The 15516-nt window shown below is 49.7% G+C and overlaps 1 protein-coding gene across 1 annotated transcript; it reads left to right on the forward strand.

Annotated features, from left to right (window-relative positions):
• The first annotated feature begins 8666 nt into the window (after positions 1 to 8666).
• Positions 8667 to 12679, forward strand: MRPS23 (mitochondrial ribosomal protein S23). Its single transcript, XM_077762853.1, is given in 8 exon segments — positions 8667 to 8751; positions 9296 to 9466; positions 10772 to 10849; positions 11071 to 11197; positions 11618 to 11753; positions 12152 to 12175; positions 12178 to 12223; positions 12225 to 12679. Coding segments are annotated over 8 exon segments (648 nt in total). The 5' UTR covers positions 8667 to 8707; the 3' UTR covers positions 12247 to 12679.
• Positions 12680 to 15516: the final 2837 nt, after the last annotated feature.

Raw genomic sequence — 15516 nt, forward strand, 5'->3', positions numbered from 1 at the left:
GAGAGAGACAGAGCATGAGTGGGGGAGGGGCAGAGAGAGAGAGAGGGAGACACCGAAACGGAAGCAGGCTTCAGGCTCCCGAGCTGTCAGCGCAGAGCCCAATGTGGGGCTCAAACCCACAAAGAGCGAGATCATGACCCGAGCCAAAGTCAGACACTGAGCCAACTGAGCCACCCAGGAACCCCTAAAAAATATTTTTAAGTCATCTCTACACCCATCATGGGACTTGAACTTACAACCGCAAGATCAGGAGCATGCTCTCCTGACTGAGCCAGCCAGGGGCCCTGGTGGTGTGTGTTTTTACTGATAGGTGTGTAACCCTGGAGCATAGCACTGGCACCTGGGGCCTTGTCAGAAATGCCAATCCTCAGCCCTCCCCAGACATACTGAATCAGAGACTCAGGGAGGGCAGCCCCCAGTTTGAGTCTTGTGTTTGGAAGCTACAGTGCCAGGCCACTGCCTCCTACTGGCTGCACAGTAGAATTACTGAGTAGCTGAAAAAAAAACCCCGGTGCTCAGTACCCCAGACCAATTAAATCAACAGCCATGGGGTGATTTACGTTAAAGCTCCTCATGGAATTCAAATTTGCAGTCAAGTTTGAGGACCAGCACACTAGGCAGTCTGGTAGGTGTTTCATATCAGCTCAATTAATCCAAGCCACTTTACAGATGATGAAATGACAATTCAGAGAGGTTGTCACTTTGCAAGATTGCAGAGCTAGCAAGGTGTGAAGCCGGGAGCGGGGCCCAGGGCTGCCTGAGTCCAAATGCTGTTCAAAGTGTGCTCTGTGGACCCGCAGCCACGGCACTACCGAGCATATTAGAAATGCATGTGCTATTAGATATGCGTGTTAGGGGGCCCTACTCCAGATCTATGGAAGCTCAAACTGGGAGTATTTTAACAAGCCCTCCAGGTGACTCTGATACACGCCAAGTTTGAGAAGCACAGTTCTACAACCTTGCTACCAAACTTTGGACCAGCACCATCTGTATCACCTGGAGCTTGATAGACACACACAATTTCAGGGTCTACCCTAGACTTGCTGGACTGGAATATCCATTTTATTTTTAGTTATGCATTTATTTTTTAATAGTCTCTTTATTTTTGAGACAGAGACAGAGACCGAGTGGAAAAGGGGCAGAGAGAGAGGGAGACAGAGAATCAGAAACAGGCTCCAGGCTCTGAGCTAGCTGTCAGCACACAGCCCGACGCGGGGCTCGAACCCACAAACTGTCAGATCATGACCTGAGCCGAAGTCAGATGCTTAACTGACTGAGTCACCCAGGCAGGCGCCCCTTGAATGTCCATTTTAATTTTTTTTTTTTTCTAAGAAAGAGAGCAGGGGAGAGGAGCAGAGGGAGAGAGAATCCATGCTGAGCATGGAGCCTGATGTGGAGCTCGATCCCACAGCCCTAGGATTATGACTTGAACTGAAATCAAGAGTCGGACACTTAAGTGACTGAGCCACCCCGGTACCCCTAGAATGTCAATTTTAATAAACTCTTCAGGTGACTTGAATGCACACGGAAGCTGGAGAAACACTACTCTAGCACACCTGTTCTCAAACCTGCTCTACACTGAAATTCTTTTTTTTCAAGTTTATTTATGCTTTTTAGTAATCCCTACACCGAATGTGGGGCTTAAACCCACGCCGCCGCGATCAAGAGTTGCACATTCCTCTAACCCTCTTTCCAGCCAGGCACCATATACTGGAATTATATCTAAAACTTGGGTCCCATTCCCAAAGATTCTGGTTTCATTGGTTTGGGATTTAGCCTGGAAATCAGAGTGTAAAAGCACCTCAGGTGATTCTAATATGCAGCAAAGTTTGAGAACCACTCACTCTTTTGCCTTTTCGTCAACAACTAAAGGTAATTGTATCCAGAGAGGGGAGGTGGGGAGAGAAGGCAAAGAAAGTGTCCCGGATAGGATGGAGACGCACAGCAGATGAAGCTTCTGCTCCGTGATGAGTCCCTCTGTGCTGAACAGCAGTTACGGGACCTAGGAGGGTGTCAGGCTGGGCCAGATACCCCCTTACCCATCTGTCCTCATATGCCAGGCTCCTCTGCAAATGTTGGGCTCCTGGTATCCACAAGGTGATCCTTGGAGATTGACCTCCTGCTAAACCACTGAGCCAGGCTATCTGGAGTGTGGTCCAGCTAGTGCCTCTCCTCCTTGCTTCAGTGTCCCCAGGGCTCAACCCAAACTTGAGAGGAGATCATGGGTCTGGAGATTGCTGTGCCCAGAACTGGCCTGATTATTACCATCCTGGGGTCTCCACCCTCCCTCTGTTCACTTGAGGCACCCGGTAGGGACTTGAGTTTGGAGAAAAATCAGGAGGAGAATTTGGTTTGAAGAAGGCAGAAGATAGGCAAGATACGGGATGATGAAGATGATAGCTGCTTATTGAGTGCTTGCTGTATGCAACTTTTCTGGGGAGCTTTATATACATTATTTTACATAATCCCCATAACTATTATATGAAATCAGTATTATTACTTGCATTTCACAGATCGGGAAACTGAGGCACAGAGATGATAAGGTCCTTACTCAACATGCCCCTCAGTAAGTGGTAGAACTTAACTACCCAGGCAGCCAAACTCGAAAGTTGGTACCTAAACACTAAGCTCTACATTGGGGCAGGGGGAGAGGTGATAAGACCTAGAACCCCTCCATAGACACGATCTGTTGAACCAGAAAGTTCTGCCTGCTTAAAAACATCTCCACAGTGATGTGTGATCCAACAGTGTGCCTGGAACTCACCGATTAGCATTCTTTATTTGGTTTTAAAAACGCTCTCTTAGCATTCCCATTAAATGGAAAATATGCTATTTAGAGAGAAGCACATGAACTCCTTTGCCCATTATCAGAGCAGAGATTAATTTGTTGGATTAGCTGGCTAGGCCAGCTGGAGGAAGATTTAGAAATTTCTGGAGATGGGGAGGAGGGGGGGGGGGGGGCATCGAAGGGGGCTGTGTGGATATACTGCCACCTGGTGGTCATCTCTCAGAACTGGCCATTGAGAGGCCAACACAGTTCTCCCAGAAGGAAGCGAGCACCTGTTTGGCCAGAGCCCAAACAGACAGAAGGGAATTTACTCTATTTGCATGGTTATATGTTTTGCAAATTTTGGAAAACAAAGATATTTTTGTACTTTTTTTTTCTTAAAAGAGCCACTAAGATTATATAAGCTTTAGGCCCCACAAAGCCAGCATCTACCTTGTCATTTCTCGAGATTAAAGAGTCATAATTCTTTATCAGGTCAAGAGGATTATTCAGGGGACTCTGAAGTGAAGGGCTGTAAAGCTCGGTACAAACTCAGCTGGCTACGTTCTAGCTACTCAAAGTGTGGTCTGTGGATCCAGTGACCAACTGTCCTGGGTTTCCAGGTCTGAGTGTTCCTTGGACGTGGAAATCTCAGTGCTGAAACCGGGAAAGTTCTGGGCAAACTTAGGCCAGCTGGCTACCCTACCTGCAGTTTAGCAGCACTGGCATCAACTTGGAAGACTGTTAGGAATTCAGTCCTCCCCCCAGACCTCCCGAGTCAGAACCTGCATTTCCCAAGATCCCAGGGGGTCCCGGTGCACATTAAAGACAGATCTGCTCTGCCTCCCACAAGGCAAGAGGGGCCCACACGGGCCTGCAACATCTGCCTGCAAGGGGTTCATCCTCTGCTGGGGAAGCTCCAGAGTGATTCCAATTGGCCTTTAATTCTGATAATAAGAGGCCAGCTTATTGCTCCAGGCCCAGCTGGCTCCCGTTTCCTTAGCTACCAAAGGAGCCACGGTGATACAGGGCTGGTGGCGGCCTACAGTGCTTCTCTTTCCTCTGCCTGAACTGGATTCTTGTTGGGGGCAGGATTGTTTGGTGAAGAAATGAATGGGCAGCCATGTGGACCCGCCTTGCAAATTGTTAGGTGTGATTTAATTGTAGGTGTGATTTAATAAATTGTGAGTTGTTGCTCTTAAACGTGCAGGGGTCAGAAAACCTTATCATCACTCTTATTTATGGAGCCCATACACTAGGCGCGGTTTTCACCTCTCTGCGGGTATTAACCCATTGACTCTCTTTATAACAAGGTGTATGGCGGGTGATACGATTATGCCCCTGTTACAGATAACAGAGCTGAGGCCCAGGGGTCTGTAAAATGGATCTACCGGTGAGTGGGGCACAGAGGATGGCCAGAACTAGAAATGACCAGGCTCTTGGTGGAGAGGAGGATTATTTCCATTCAACCCCAGCTTGTGCCCGCACACCCATGGAGTATCTGAGGAAGGCCTCCAGGGAGGAGGCCTGGGATGGCTCCAGCCTCATTTGTCCTGACGTGACTTTATTCATCCTCGCTGTTGATGAGAAGACTCTCTCTGAGAGGCAGCTCTGAGCCAGCAGGAGGCTGGGTGTGGGGAGGCAGAGATAAGAGAACCAGTTCCTGCCCTCCGAGAGGCCCAGCTAGACAGACTCAGACAAGAAAACAGAGGGACAGCACCAGGGTTTGGGAGGGATGGGCCCGGGAGCCAGGGAGCAGGGTGCACGCTGAGGTGTCTTCCGGGCTGAGCCTTGAGAGGAAATGGAAGCACGGGCCTCCTGGGAGGGTGCTGGGCTCCAAGGGAGAGCAGCGGCCTGGGGGGTGGGGTGCTCCGGCCTCCTCCTTGAACACCTCCCTCTTTGCTGTCCAGCCTCCTGGGCCCCGAGCTGTGTACTGAATATATGCTCTTGTTTCCCTCCGCTTTTGAGGCGAGCAGCTAATGTCTCCCTGACCCTGGCTCTCTGCCAAAGTTGAGTAACGGTATTAACGGTTTCATCAGTACCCAGGGATCGGCACTCACCGAGGCCGTTCCCCCAAAGTGGGGATGCTTTTCCACTTCTTTGTCTGACATGCTCCCAGGCACTATTTAAATAAGGGCACTATGTACAAAGATGTGGGCACAGTGCAGGGAAGCCCCAAAGGGCGGAATTCCTTTTCTCCAAGTTTATTTATGTTTTGTAGTAATCCCTACACCCAATGTGGGGCTCAAACCCACCTACGGCGAGTGACAGAGGGCCGCGGTTTGCTGAGTCTCGGCCTTCAGGGCCAAGGGAGGGGACAGTGACTGGACCCTGCTGGGAGCTCTGCGTGAGGAGGTCGCTCTGTGGAGCTGGGCCTCTATGTTCCTGGACTGTACGTGGAGGGAGCCAGGGGAACGGACACTAGCTTCACTCTCCTCCTTCCTTCCATTCCCCTGCCAATGCCTCGCACTGGCGGTACCTATTGGAAGCCAGCTGGGAGCAGAGAGCGGGGGGGGGGGGGGGGGGTGGGGGGNGGCACCATTCAGCACAAGTACTTAGCAGTCAACGTGATGGGGCTGGACCGTGTCCCTCCAAAATTCATATGTTGAAGTCCTAATCCCCACGACCTCAGGATGTGACTGTGTTTAGAGATAGTCTTTAAAGAAGTATTGAAGTTAAAACTCACCATTAGGTTGGTCTCAGGTCCAATATGACTGGTGTCGTAAGAACAGTGCACAGGCACACACAGGGGGAAGACCACTCGAGGACCCAGGGAGACGGTGGCCGTCTGCAAGCCCAGGAGAGAGGCCTTGGGAGAAACCCATCCTGCCAACTTGATCTCGGACTCCCAGCCTCCAGAATAGTGCGAAAGTACATTGCCGTGGCTTAAGGCACCCGGCCTCTGGTACTCTGTTATCGCTGCCCTAGCAAACTAATGCAATCCACATGCTAGTCAGCACGCAACGTGTCCGTTAGCAATTCGCCGGTCTCCCCCACTGGGCCGTCAGCTTGTCCAGGGCCCCCGCAGAGGGCCAGGCAGGTGTCAAATGCTTGCGAGATGAATGGCATCACTTAACAAGAAAATAAAACAATAAGGCCGTTTATGAAACAGCATCGAGATGCTGCAGGCCCGGGTGGCAATCAGGACATAAGAGCAATGCTGTAACTGCCACCAGACTTGTTACTTACCAGGTCTCATTTAGTCTTTGCAGAATGGTGGCTTCTACTGGCGCAGCAAGCTATACAGGGAGCTGACACTATTTAGTGGGCACATCTACCGGGGTCGGGCAGGCAGTGGAAGGGATACGGCCTTTTGGAGAGTTGACAAGTCCTATTTCCTTCTGTGTAAGATTGTCAGGACATTATCTATGGCATCAGGTAGTTGAACTATTGGATAAGACACTCCAGATTGCTGGTGCAGTGTGAGGCACGAGTGTGTCAGCCCCTTGCAGCCTTGAGAGGTCCTGGTGGGAAGAGAGAAGTCTCTAATATCCAGTTTGCCTGCCCCCGGCTGCCGGACAGCTTCCTCCTTTTCATGAATGAGTGCTCCCTTGGGCATGGACTTCCTGTTGCAGGGTCAGAGGTTCCCAATTCATCCTGTTCCCACATCCCCAAGGTCCTCCTAGCTACCCACCAACATTCTGCTCTTTCAGTCGCAGAGACATTAAATACGATGCTGAAGGGGAAACTTCAAAGTTTATTAATTTATTTTGAAAGAGAGAGTGTGCGTGTGTGCAACTGGGAGGAACAGAGAGAGAGAGAGAGAGAGAGAGAGAGAGGGATTCCCAAGCAGGCTCAGAGCCTTCAGTGCAGAGTCTGACTCGGGGCTTGATCCCATGAACCACGAGATCATGACCTGAGCCAAAATCAGAGTTGGAAGCGCAACCCACTGAGGCACCCAGATGCCTCAAGGACGGCAAACTTTAAGGGCCTAGAAGAGGAAGTAACTTCCCCAAGAAGATCTAGAGGAAACATTCCAACCTTGCAATTCCTCCCCCATTGAGGGTTTGGGTCCTTGGCTCTCCTCCCTGAATACATTCTCCTAATTTGGTACCAGCGGTCACTGCAGTGGCCTAGGGGAGCAGGCCTGAGTGGGAGAAGGGAAGTGTGTCTGTGATCTGGGCTGGCAGCTCGCTCTGAGTTGGACAGAATTAGAAACTTGTTATGAGGCCTGGGAAGACTATATTTAGCTGGGAGCGTGTTTGCCCTCCCTAGAGCAAAGCCTTCCAGACCTTCCTGAGACCGGGAGACTGGAATCTCTACGCTTGGCCCAGCAGCCAGCCCTGTGCTCTCTCTTCTCCGCACCGCAGGGCCCCACAGTGGCAGTGAGATCCACCTCTCAGTGTAGCCCTGGGCCTCAAATCCCCCAAACTCCTGCCCCCGGGGCCAGTTTCGTCCGACTTCATGGGTCTACCAGTCTCTAGCTTGAAACAGAGCTAAGGAGTCTTGTGGGTTATGGAAAGGGCCCAGGCTGTGCTGGAAGGCTGGCTCTGTCAGTGAGGTATCTGCCAAGTTACTTCACCTGCTATGGCCTCACTTTCTCATCTATAAAAGGGAAATAACAGCTACCTTCTGGGTAGACAATACAAACAAACTAACTGCTGCTCAAACATTCCTTCCCTCCTCTTCACCAGCCTCCCATGGAGTGGGAGTTCTCTGGGATGACTTGCTGTTTCTTCTGGCTGACAGAGATGATAATGGGCTCCCGGGAGAGATTCTGTGTGTATGCGATTCAAAACATTTCACTGGATTAAAAAGTTCAAACATGAATAAAAACTCTAGAGGTCAAGCTCTGAAGGAAACATAAAGAAAAACTTCTGTCTTCTCTGACAGTCTCCCCGGAGATAACCAGGGTTCACAGTCTTGTGTGCCTTCCACCTAGTTTCTATCTTCATAGAAACACGCTTATACAGGTGTTTTCTTTTAGCAGGTTAGGATCCTACTAAAAGGTGTTTCTCTGCAACTTCCTTTTTCATTTAAGGATAAGTTATAGGCATTCATCTAGGTGAACACATGTGGGTATCACTTGTTCATTGTTAACAGCTGCATAGGATTGCATGGGACACACGAACCAGAATTTTCCATTTGATTTTTTCCCCTCCCTACGATGCTGCAGTGACGATCCTTGCACTTCCTCATGAACTTGTGCTTTCATTTCTCTGGGGTACTCTCGCGTAAGTACGACTATTGGACCAAAAAGTAACCCTTCGAGGTTACTTCTCCCGGATTTTTGAGTCTCCGTCTGGGAATCTGCTTCGTACACTTTCGCTTTGCCAGGCCCCCCGGAGGGGCGAGCCCGCCACGCCTCCCGCGGAGAAAACACTAGTTGCCGGGCGCATCGGGATGGGAGCAGATGCAGGAGGCGCTCCCGGGCCTAGGGCCTCGCGGGGCGCTGGGCACAGCAGGGCACGGAGGACAGAGGCTCGAACTTTAGTGTGACCTCAGGCCAGTGACTGCCTGTCTCGGCCCCGGTTTCCTTCTGCGGAATCTGTGGCTCTGAGCAAGATAAGGCGCAGTCCGGACCCAGCGCCAACGTGATCTCAATCTCTGTCCTGGCCTGGCTGGGTCCCCGGACGTGGGCTGCGCCTCCCTCCTTCCTTCCCATCATCTCCCCTCCGCACCGCTCCACCTTCCTGACCGAAGTCAGGTCAGCAAGGCCAGAAAGGCTAAAGCAACCGCCAGCGTGAATCCCTCCTCTAGATCGGTCATTTATTGCTTCTGCCCGGCTCTGGCCCGCTTCCTCCCTTTCGGCTCGGCTATCGAGTGCTCCCGTCTGAGCCCGGCCGAGGGCCGCGCCAGTTCGGCCCATCCTTTGCTTCCGCCTGGCTCGGCTCTCCCGCTGGGGCTGCGGAGGGAGCGCCGCGATCCCCGGCTCCGCCGGCAGCCCANGGCGCTTCCGGTTCCGGTAGGCGCTGGCCGTGTGCGTCGCAGGCGCCAGCCATGGCAGGCAGCCGGCTGGAGACCGTGGGGAGCGTTTTCTCGCGGTGTGTGCGCGGAGGCGGGGTGGGCTCAGGGTACCTGCCCCGGGATGGGGACCCTCGACTGGTCGCGCGCTTTCTGGGTGCGTTCGAGTCGGGGGAGGCAGTTTCCAGAGCGCGGAGTCCGAGCCGCGCGAGGCTCTCGTACTGTCCGCTGTCTCTGAATAGGCGTGCTTGACCACCCCACTCCCCGAAAGTACCGTTCTCGTTCAGGATTGCACCTCTCGCCCTGCCGGGGTGGAGGTCTCTAGGAAGAGAAGGGAAGGAAGATGCCGGTGGGCCCAGATGGACCATCTTTCATTTTCCTTTGGACGGAAATGGGGCGAGGGGGTGTGGGACGCACCCGAGAAAAAGTAAGGACTAATTCCTGAGCGTTGTTAGTTGGTTTTGGAATATGTAAAGGTCTTACCTATAGGTGGGGAGCACCTGTGCTCCGGCCTTCGTCCGCTTCTGTCTTGCGGGCTCCTGTCCCAGGCTGTGACTAGACTGATTCAGGGCCTCATATAGGCTGTTGTAACGGACTGGCCTTCGCTATTTTTCCTTCCTTAAGGACTCGGGACCTGCTTCGGGCCGGGGTGTTGAAGGAGAAGCCCCTCTGGTTTGACGTATATAACGCTTTTCCTCCGCTGAGAGAGCCGGTCTTCCAAAGGCCCCGCCTGAGATACGGCAAAGCCAAAGCTGCCATCCAGGACATCTTGTACCCCGAGGATCGGATTAGAGCGTGAGTGTAGGGCCCCCGTGCTGGACAGGAGGCAGCGAAACTTCAGAAGGAAGGTTTGGCTAGCAGTCTGGTGACTTTTATAGGAATGGAGTCTGGGCTTTCCCTCTGTGCAGAAGGTCTTGTGTATCTCGCCTGTTAGGGAATCAGTGCCCCTCCCACATGTTGGAGAAACAAGTTCTAGGAAGTCGAATCTGGAGCTCTGCAACTGCACCTGGTCATTGCAGTTATAGCCGCCTGTTTCTGTGCATGGATTAGCACTATGCTAAACCCTTAAAAGCTGTCATTTGGGCCCTACTCTAACCCTGCAAGATTGGCGTCTTGTCTCCTCTTTATTCAAAGGACTGTGAAGTTCAAGGAGGTCAGCTTGCTGAGAATTTGGTGGCAGAGCTTTTTTCCCCTCAGATGTTGATGTTTTTGGTACCCAGAATTTCTATGATTCCTCGACTCTTAAATGTTAAGATCAGAGATTGTACCTTATTCAAGCTAATACATATACTTTATTGTTATCTCTATTTCCGGTTATAAGAAAAGAAAATTTATAAAGTCATATTCTCATTTGAGGTCCAGGCCCCTTTCGAGGAATCTCCTTCCTCCCCCTTCCCTGCCCCCAGCACTCCTTGAGGTAGTAGAACAAGTATGTTCATGGTCTACTTGGAAATTTTCAGAGAAGGACACGAGATCTTTGGGGGTATTACTTTGACAGCACTTTTCCGCACAGTCTCACTGCATGCACTTGGAAGCATTTGGCACTTTGGAAGGCCTTATTGCAGTTGCACATACCTTGAGCTAATAATGCTGTTTATATGAATTTATTCCAGAATTGCATAGTGCACTGAGAAATACTGATAAAGGTCATCATTGCAACACTGTCTAGAGTAGCAGAGGATTGGACACAGACAAGTTCAGTGATTTGAAATGACCTTTAAGAACTATTGAGGAGAAGAGGAAGGTGTACTATAGTGTTTCTTGTCCTTGGGGTTAAATTACACAGCTTGGAACAGGGACGGATAGAGGACTATATGCTTGTATGTTAGGAGAATATTCTTGGATGCATGCACAAGAAACAGGTTAGTGTTGATTCCTGAGAGGGTACTGGGGGCTTGGGGGAGGGTGAGCAGGAATGTTGTGTTGCATTGGATACCTTTTTGTAGCATTTAATACATTTAATATGTTATATTTACCATATGTATTAATAATAACAACAATAATAATAAAGCTTATGCTTGGCCTAGTAATTTTTCTTGACTCTGTTCTTGGGCATGATCTGTAGTTGCAAATTTATATTGTGTTGTTTATATCTTCTAGGAAATTTTTTTCAGCCTATGGATCTGGTCAGAAAGCTTTTGATCTGTTCAACCCAAACTTCAAATCTACCTGTCAACAGTAAGCCATTTTACAAGCCCTGGGTTGTTCTTTTTTGTTGTTGTTTTGTTTTGTTTTGTTTTGTTTTTTGTTTTTTAAGGAATTTAATTACCAGTTTGAGGAGTTTAGTTGAATTCTGCTTGGGAAAAAGACCCATTAAGGGAAAGCTTGAGACCATCTAACAGCAGGTCTTGATGGCTCTCCCAGATACAGACCTAAGATGTGACTGCTTGGAATTCCAGGTTTGTGGAGACGTACAGTGAGCTGCAGAAACTTGGAGAAACAGATGAAGAGAAATTATTTGTGGAAACAGGAAAGGCTTTATTGGCAGAAGGTGTCCTTTTAAGACGAGTAGGAGAAGCAAGGACTGTGAGTATTTTATTATTAAAATTGTTCTTAGGAGTAAGAACAATTCATTAGAAGTTAAAGGAAGGCTTGGTTTTCCTTCCCCAACCTTGGCTTATGTCTCCTTGAACACCAGGTCAGACACTGGTAGATTAAATATACCGAAATTTAGGAAAATGGATACATACACACACACACACACGTACACTGAAATTTTGTGATTATGACTGCTACTTGGAGCAAGTGAGTTGTTGTTAGGGTTTTTGAAATAATTATGGTTCTGTAGAGATTTTTATCATGAGTATTGCTTGTTAAAATAGTATTTGACCTGGAATAGAAGTGTTCAGTTTGGGCTCCGTGATAGAATGCGCTTAGTCCTATAGCTCCAGCCCGTCAGTGAAGCAAAAATGACAACATCTGTGTATTTCCGTCTGGTCTTTTAAGCAAAAGGAAGGCAGTCACGTTTCCTGGGAATCTGAACCTTCGAATGTGAAACCCCAAACAGCTCTGAGGGAAAACCAGCCTGTGCCAGGAGCCCTCCAGGACCAGCATACGGAGGCGGCTGTGGGACGGTCGCAAGGTCCCTCTCCTCCCTGAAGAATGCGTGTACCGTGTATACTGACATCCAAACTGTATTCACTGGATGAACGTTGAACTGTTTTTAACAGTTGAACTGTGTAAATGTTTCCTGGTCTCTAAGGCATTATGTTTGCCTTCTTTGAGTTCCTATTTCTAGGTTGTCATAAAACTCAGTTTCATGGTTTGAATGAACTTTTATGTCGGGATGGTATTAAATAAAGAATTCCCTGGCTGCTTATAAAGTAAATTTACTTTAAAATTGTAAATAGCATAAGGAAACCTTTATAAGTATTGTTTGAGTGGGACTTGTTCTGAGTAGGTTTGCTTGGATTTTTGTGTTAATGTGTGGATTGGCTCTGTTTGATCCTCTGGTGTCTTTCTCCTTTCTGGCCCCATCAGGCTTCTACTTGTGGTTTGTTCCCTGGGCTGTTTCTGTCTGCAGGTAATCTTTACATTTTGCTGTGGAACTATCGATCTTCAACTTGAGAGGCTAAGCTGACTTGTGCTTTGTGGTAAGAGTGAGAACCCATCATTGATGATAGACAGAGGTCAGAACTCTTAACTTTAGTCTCATAGATTGAGGGTGCTGGAGACACTTAGCATCGGCCTAAACATAGGAGGCTGCTCGGTAAAGACTTGAATGAATAAGTGATTACATCCAGCTAAAGACTGAATTCGGATGACTTCTCCATAGATAACTGGATTGCCAAGAGTGGGCCAGCTAATGTAGCTGCTGCTGCTGCCTGCTAGCGCCCACCAGCCTCCCCGGTGTTGAGATGCACTTACAAGACCTTACCAACGGCTCTGCTTTCTTCGTTTTCATATCTTTTACCGAATACACGGAATATTTCTCTGAGTTCTTAGCCTTATTATTTGTGGTCAGGCCAGTGGTTTTCAGCTACTAGTAATAAACTGCTTCAGAAATTGTTTTATTTATTTACTTTATTATTATTATTATTTAATGTTTATTTTTGAGAGAGAGAGACCGCATGGGTGGGGGCGGGGCAGAGAGAGAGAGGGGGAGACGCAGAATCCAAAGCAGGCTCCAGGCTCTGAGCTGTCAGCACAGAGCCTGCTGTGGGGCTCGAACACACAAACCATGAGATCGTGACATGAGCTGAAGTCAGACACTTAACTGACTGAGCCACCCAGGTGTCCCAGAAAGTGTTTATTTTAAAATTCATAATCATTTTTCTGTTGTTTGTGTACAGTCTCCTCTGTGTCCTGATGGACTAAGGGCAGAGCCCACCCGTCGGCCTGTACGCAGCCTTGCACACGTGCTTCGTGAACGGAAGGTGAATGAGTACATGAGGCGAAGGCGATTTTAAGCCGTGCTGCACCCTCCTGCCACCTTTACCATTGTTTGGCAGTTCCTCTCGTTTGGGGATGCTCTACTTTGATTTTGCTTACTTGTTTATTTTTAAGTTATTGGTGGGGAGGGGTAGAGGGAGAGGGAGAGAGAGAATCCCAAGCAGACTCCACACTGTCAGCGCAAAGCCTGACACGGGGCTCGATCCCACAAACCGTGAGATCATGACCTGCGCTAAAACCCGCAGTCGGACGCCTGACTGACTGAGCCACACAGCGCCGTGGGGATGCTTTAACTTTAGGTGGGAAAGTAAATCTCATCCGTTCAACGACCGTGGACAACCAGTGGGTGCCAGGCCTTGGGAGAAGGACTTAAGCAGGTGAAAGAGACAACTGTGCGCTCAGAGGAACAGTTGGAGGGTCACTAGTTACTTTTCTAAACCTTAAGTTTCTGGGGTTTAAAAGGCAGAGTCTTTGCCATAATCATGAAGACACTTTTAGAAAGTTGTTGGATACTTTTTTTTTTTTTTTAATTCTGTTTTAGAGAGAGAGTGTGAGCCGGGGGGTGGGGCAGAGAGTGGAGTGGGTGTGGAGCCCAACGTGGGGCTCGATCCCACAACCCCTGGGATCGTGACCTGAGCTGAAACCAAGAGTCCGACGCTTAACTGACTGAGCCACCCAGGTGCTCCTTCATATACTTTTAAAAAATACTATACATGCACATGGTTCAGGATTTAGAGATAAAAAGCCAGTCTCCTTTCCAAAACCTGTCCTCAGCCACCTAGTTTCTCCCTCAAGGCCACCACCATCATTGTGTTCTTCCCAGAAGTATTTTGGGCATGTGCATGGGGACACTGCTTGCCGTCCTGTACCGCAGTTTCCTCTTACTGTGTTTCCCTTCCTCTGTGTGGGTGCGCAGCAATTGAGTGAGTGCCAGGGGACAGAGTGGCGCTGTGTCTTGTGCTGCAAACAGGCTGGTGTTGCTGTGGGCGCATTCTTAGCAGGGGTGCTGCTGGACTCGGGAATAGCTCGTCTTTACTTTCAAGACTGCTCTGCATAGAAACCGCTCACTTCTACTCCTGCCAGCAATACAGGTTGATGCCTGTACCCCGACACCCTCACCAGCATGATCCGGTCTTGTTAAGTCAGGCGAGGACTCTTCCGTGAAGACCCCCAAGCCTGGTAGAGGGGAGAGAGACTAGCCCTTATGGCAGACTTCCTTTAGGTTGAATCTCAGTGGTCAAAGCAGTGAACATTGTGAAGTTTACTAGGGAATCCAGAGATCTTCCCACAATTGGTGGCAGCAAAAGCCACGGTCGGGTCCCTATAGGGATGTTTGGAGAGAATGGAAGTGTGACCTCATTCCTTTAGGGAGCTTAAAATCCAGCTGGGGAGACCAAGGTGACTTTGGAAGCCATAGATGAACAGGAATCCGTTTAAATTATGATAGAAAATTACGGAAGAGCTGGGGGGAGGAGCCAGCTCTGGACCAGTCCGGGAAGATGCAGAGAGCCGCGTAAGGTGGGGGCGGTTGGAGAATGTACAGCATTTCCTCTGCCAGGAGGGCCCTTCCTGCCACCACAGTCTTTAGAAACTACCTTCACTGCCATTTCCAAATGGTGCCTGCTCGGATGTGAGGGCGATCTGGCTGCGACATCTGTCACCCCGTTGATCGCCAGGGTTGGTTCGGCTGATCTGGCTGGCTAGGCAGGCGTCCCCTTCCTCCCTCACCGCTCCATGTGCGTCCCTCCCGAAGCTGTGCACTCGGTCGAAGAGGACGACCTTCCCCGATAGGGGAGGACTGTTCTTCGGTCAGGGGTATACTGCGCGCCCCTGCTAGAACCTCCAGACAAGCTCCCAAATGGTGCCTGCTCAGAAACGTTACCTGATGTTCAAGTCCGATCTCAAGTCCCTTACAGAGCCCTTCCAGGCCGCACTCAGGCACGTCATTCAGTTGGCGCACCTGGTCCGCTACTTACAGTCCTTCCTTGCTTACCCTGGTCGTCCATTCCAGGGTTCCTCTATCTTCCCTACCCCGCCCCCACTCCCCTTCTCTCCCCTCCCCTCCCCTTTATTTTCAGGCAGTTTCTTCTTTAAAAAAAATTTTTTTTTTAACGTTTATTCATTCTTGAGAGAGAGAACATGTATGGGGGAGGGGCAGAGAGAGAGACACACACAGACACACAGACACACAGAATCCGAAGCAGGCTCCAGGCTCTGAGAGCTCGACGTGGGGCTTGAACCACAAACCCTGAGGTCATGACCCAAGCTGAAGTCGGACGCTTAACCGACGGAGCCACCCAGGCGTCCCTCTTCTTCTTTTAATGTGTATTTATTTTTGCAAGAGAGAGAAAGATCCCAGGCAGTCACCATGCTGTCAGAGCAGAGCCTGCCTACGTAGCAATGAACTCCCGAACTGTGAGATCATGACCCGAGCGGAAATTAAGAGTCAGACA

This window comes from Crocuta crocuta, unplaced genomic scaffold, assembly GCF_008692635.1.
Source record: "Crocuta crocuta isolate KB4526 unplaced genomic scaffold, BGI_CrCroc_1.0 scaffold144, whole genome shotgun sequence".
Classification (NCBI taxonomy): domain Eukaryota; kingdom Metazoa; phylum Chordata; class Mammalia; order Carnivora; family Hyaenidae; genus Crocuta; species Crocuta crocuta.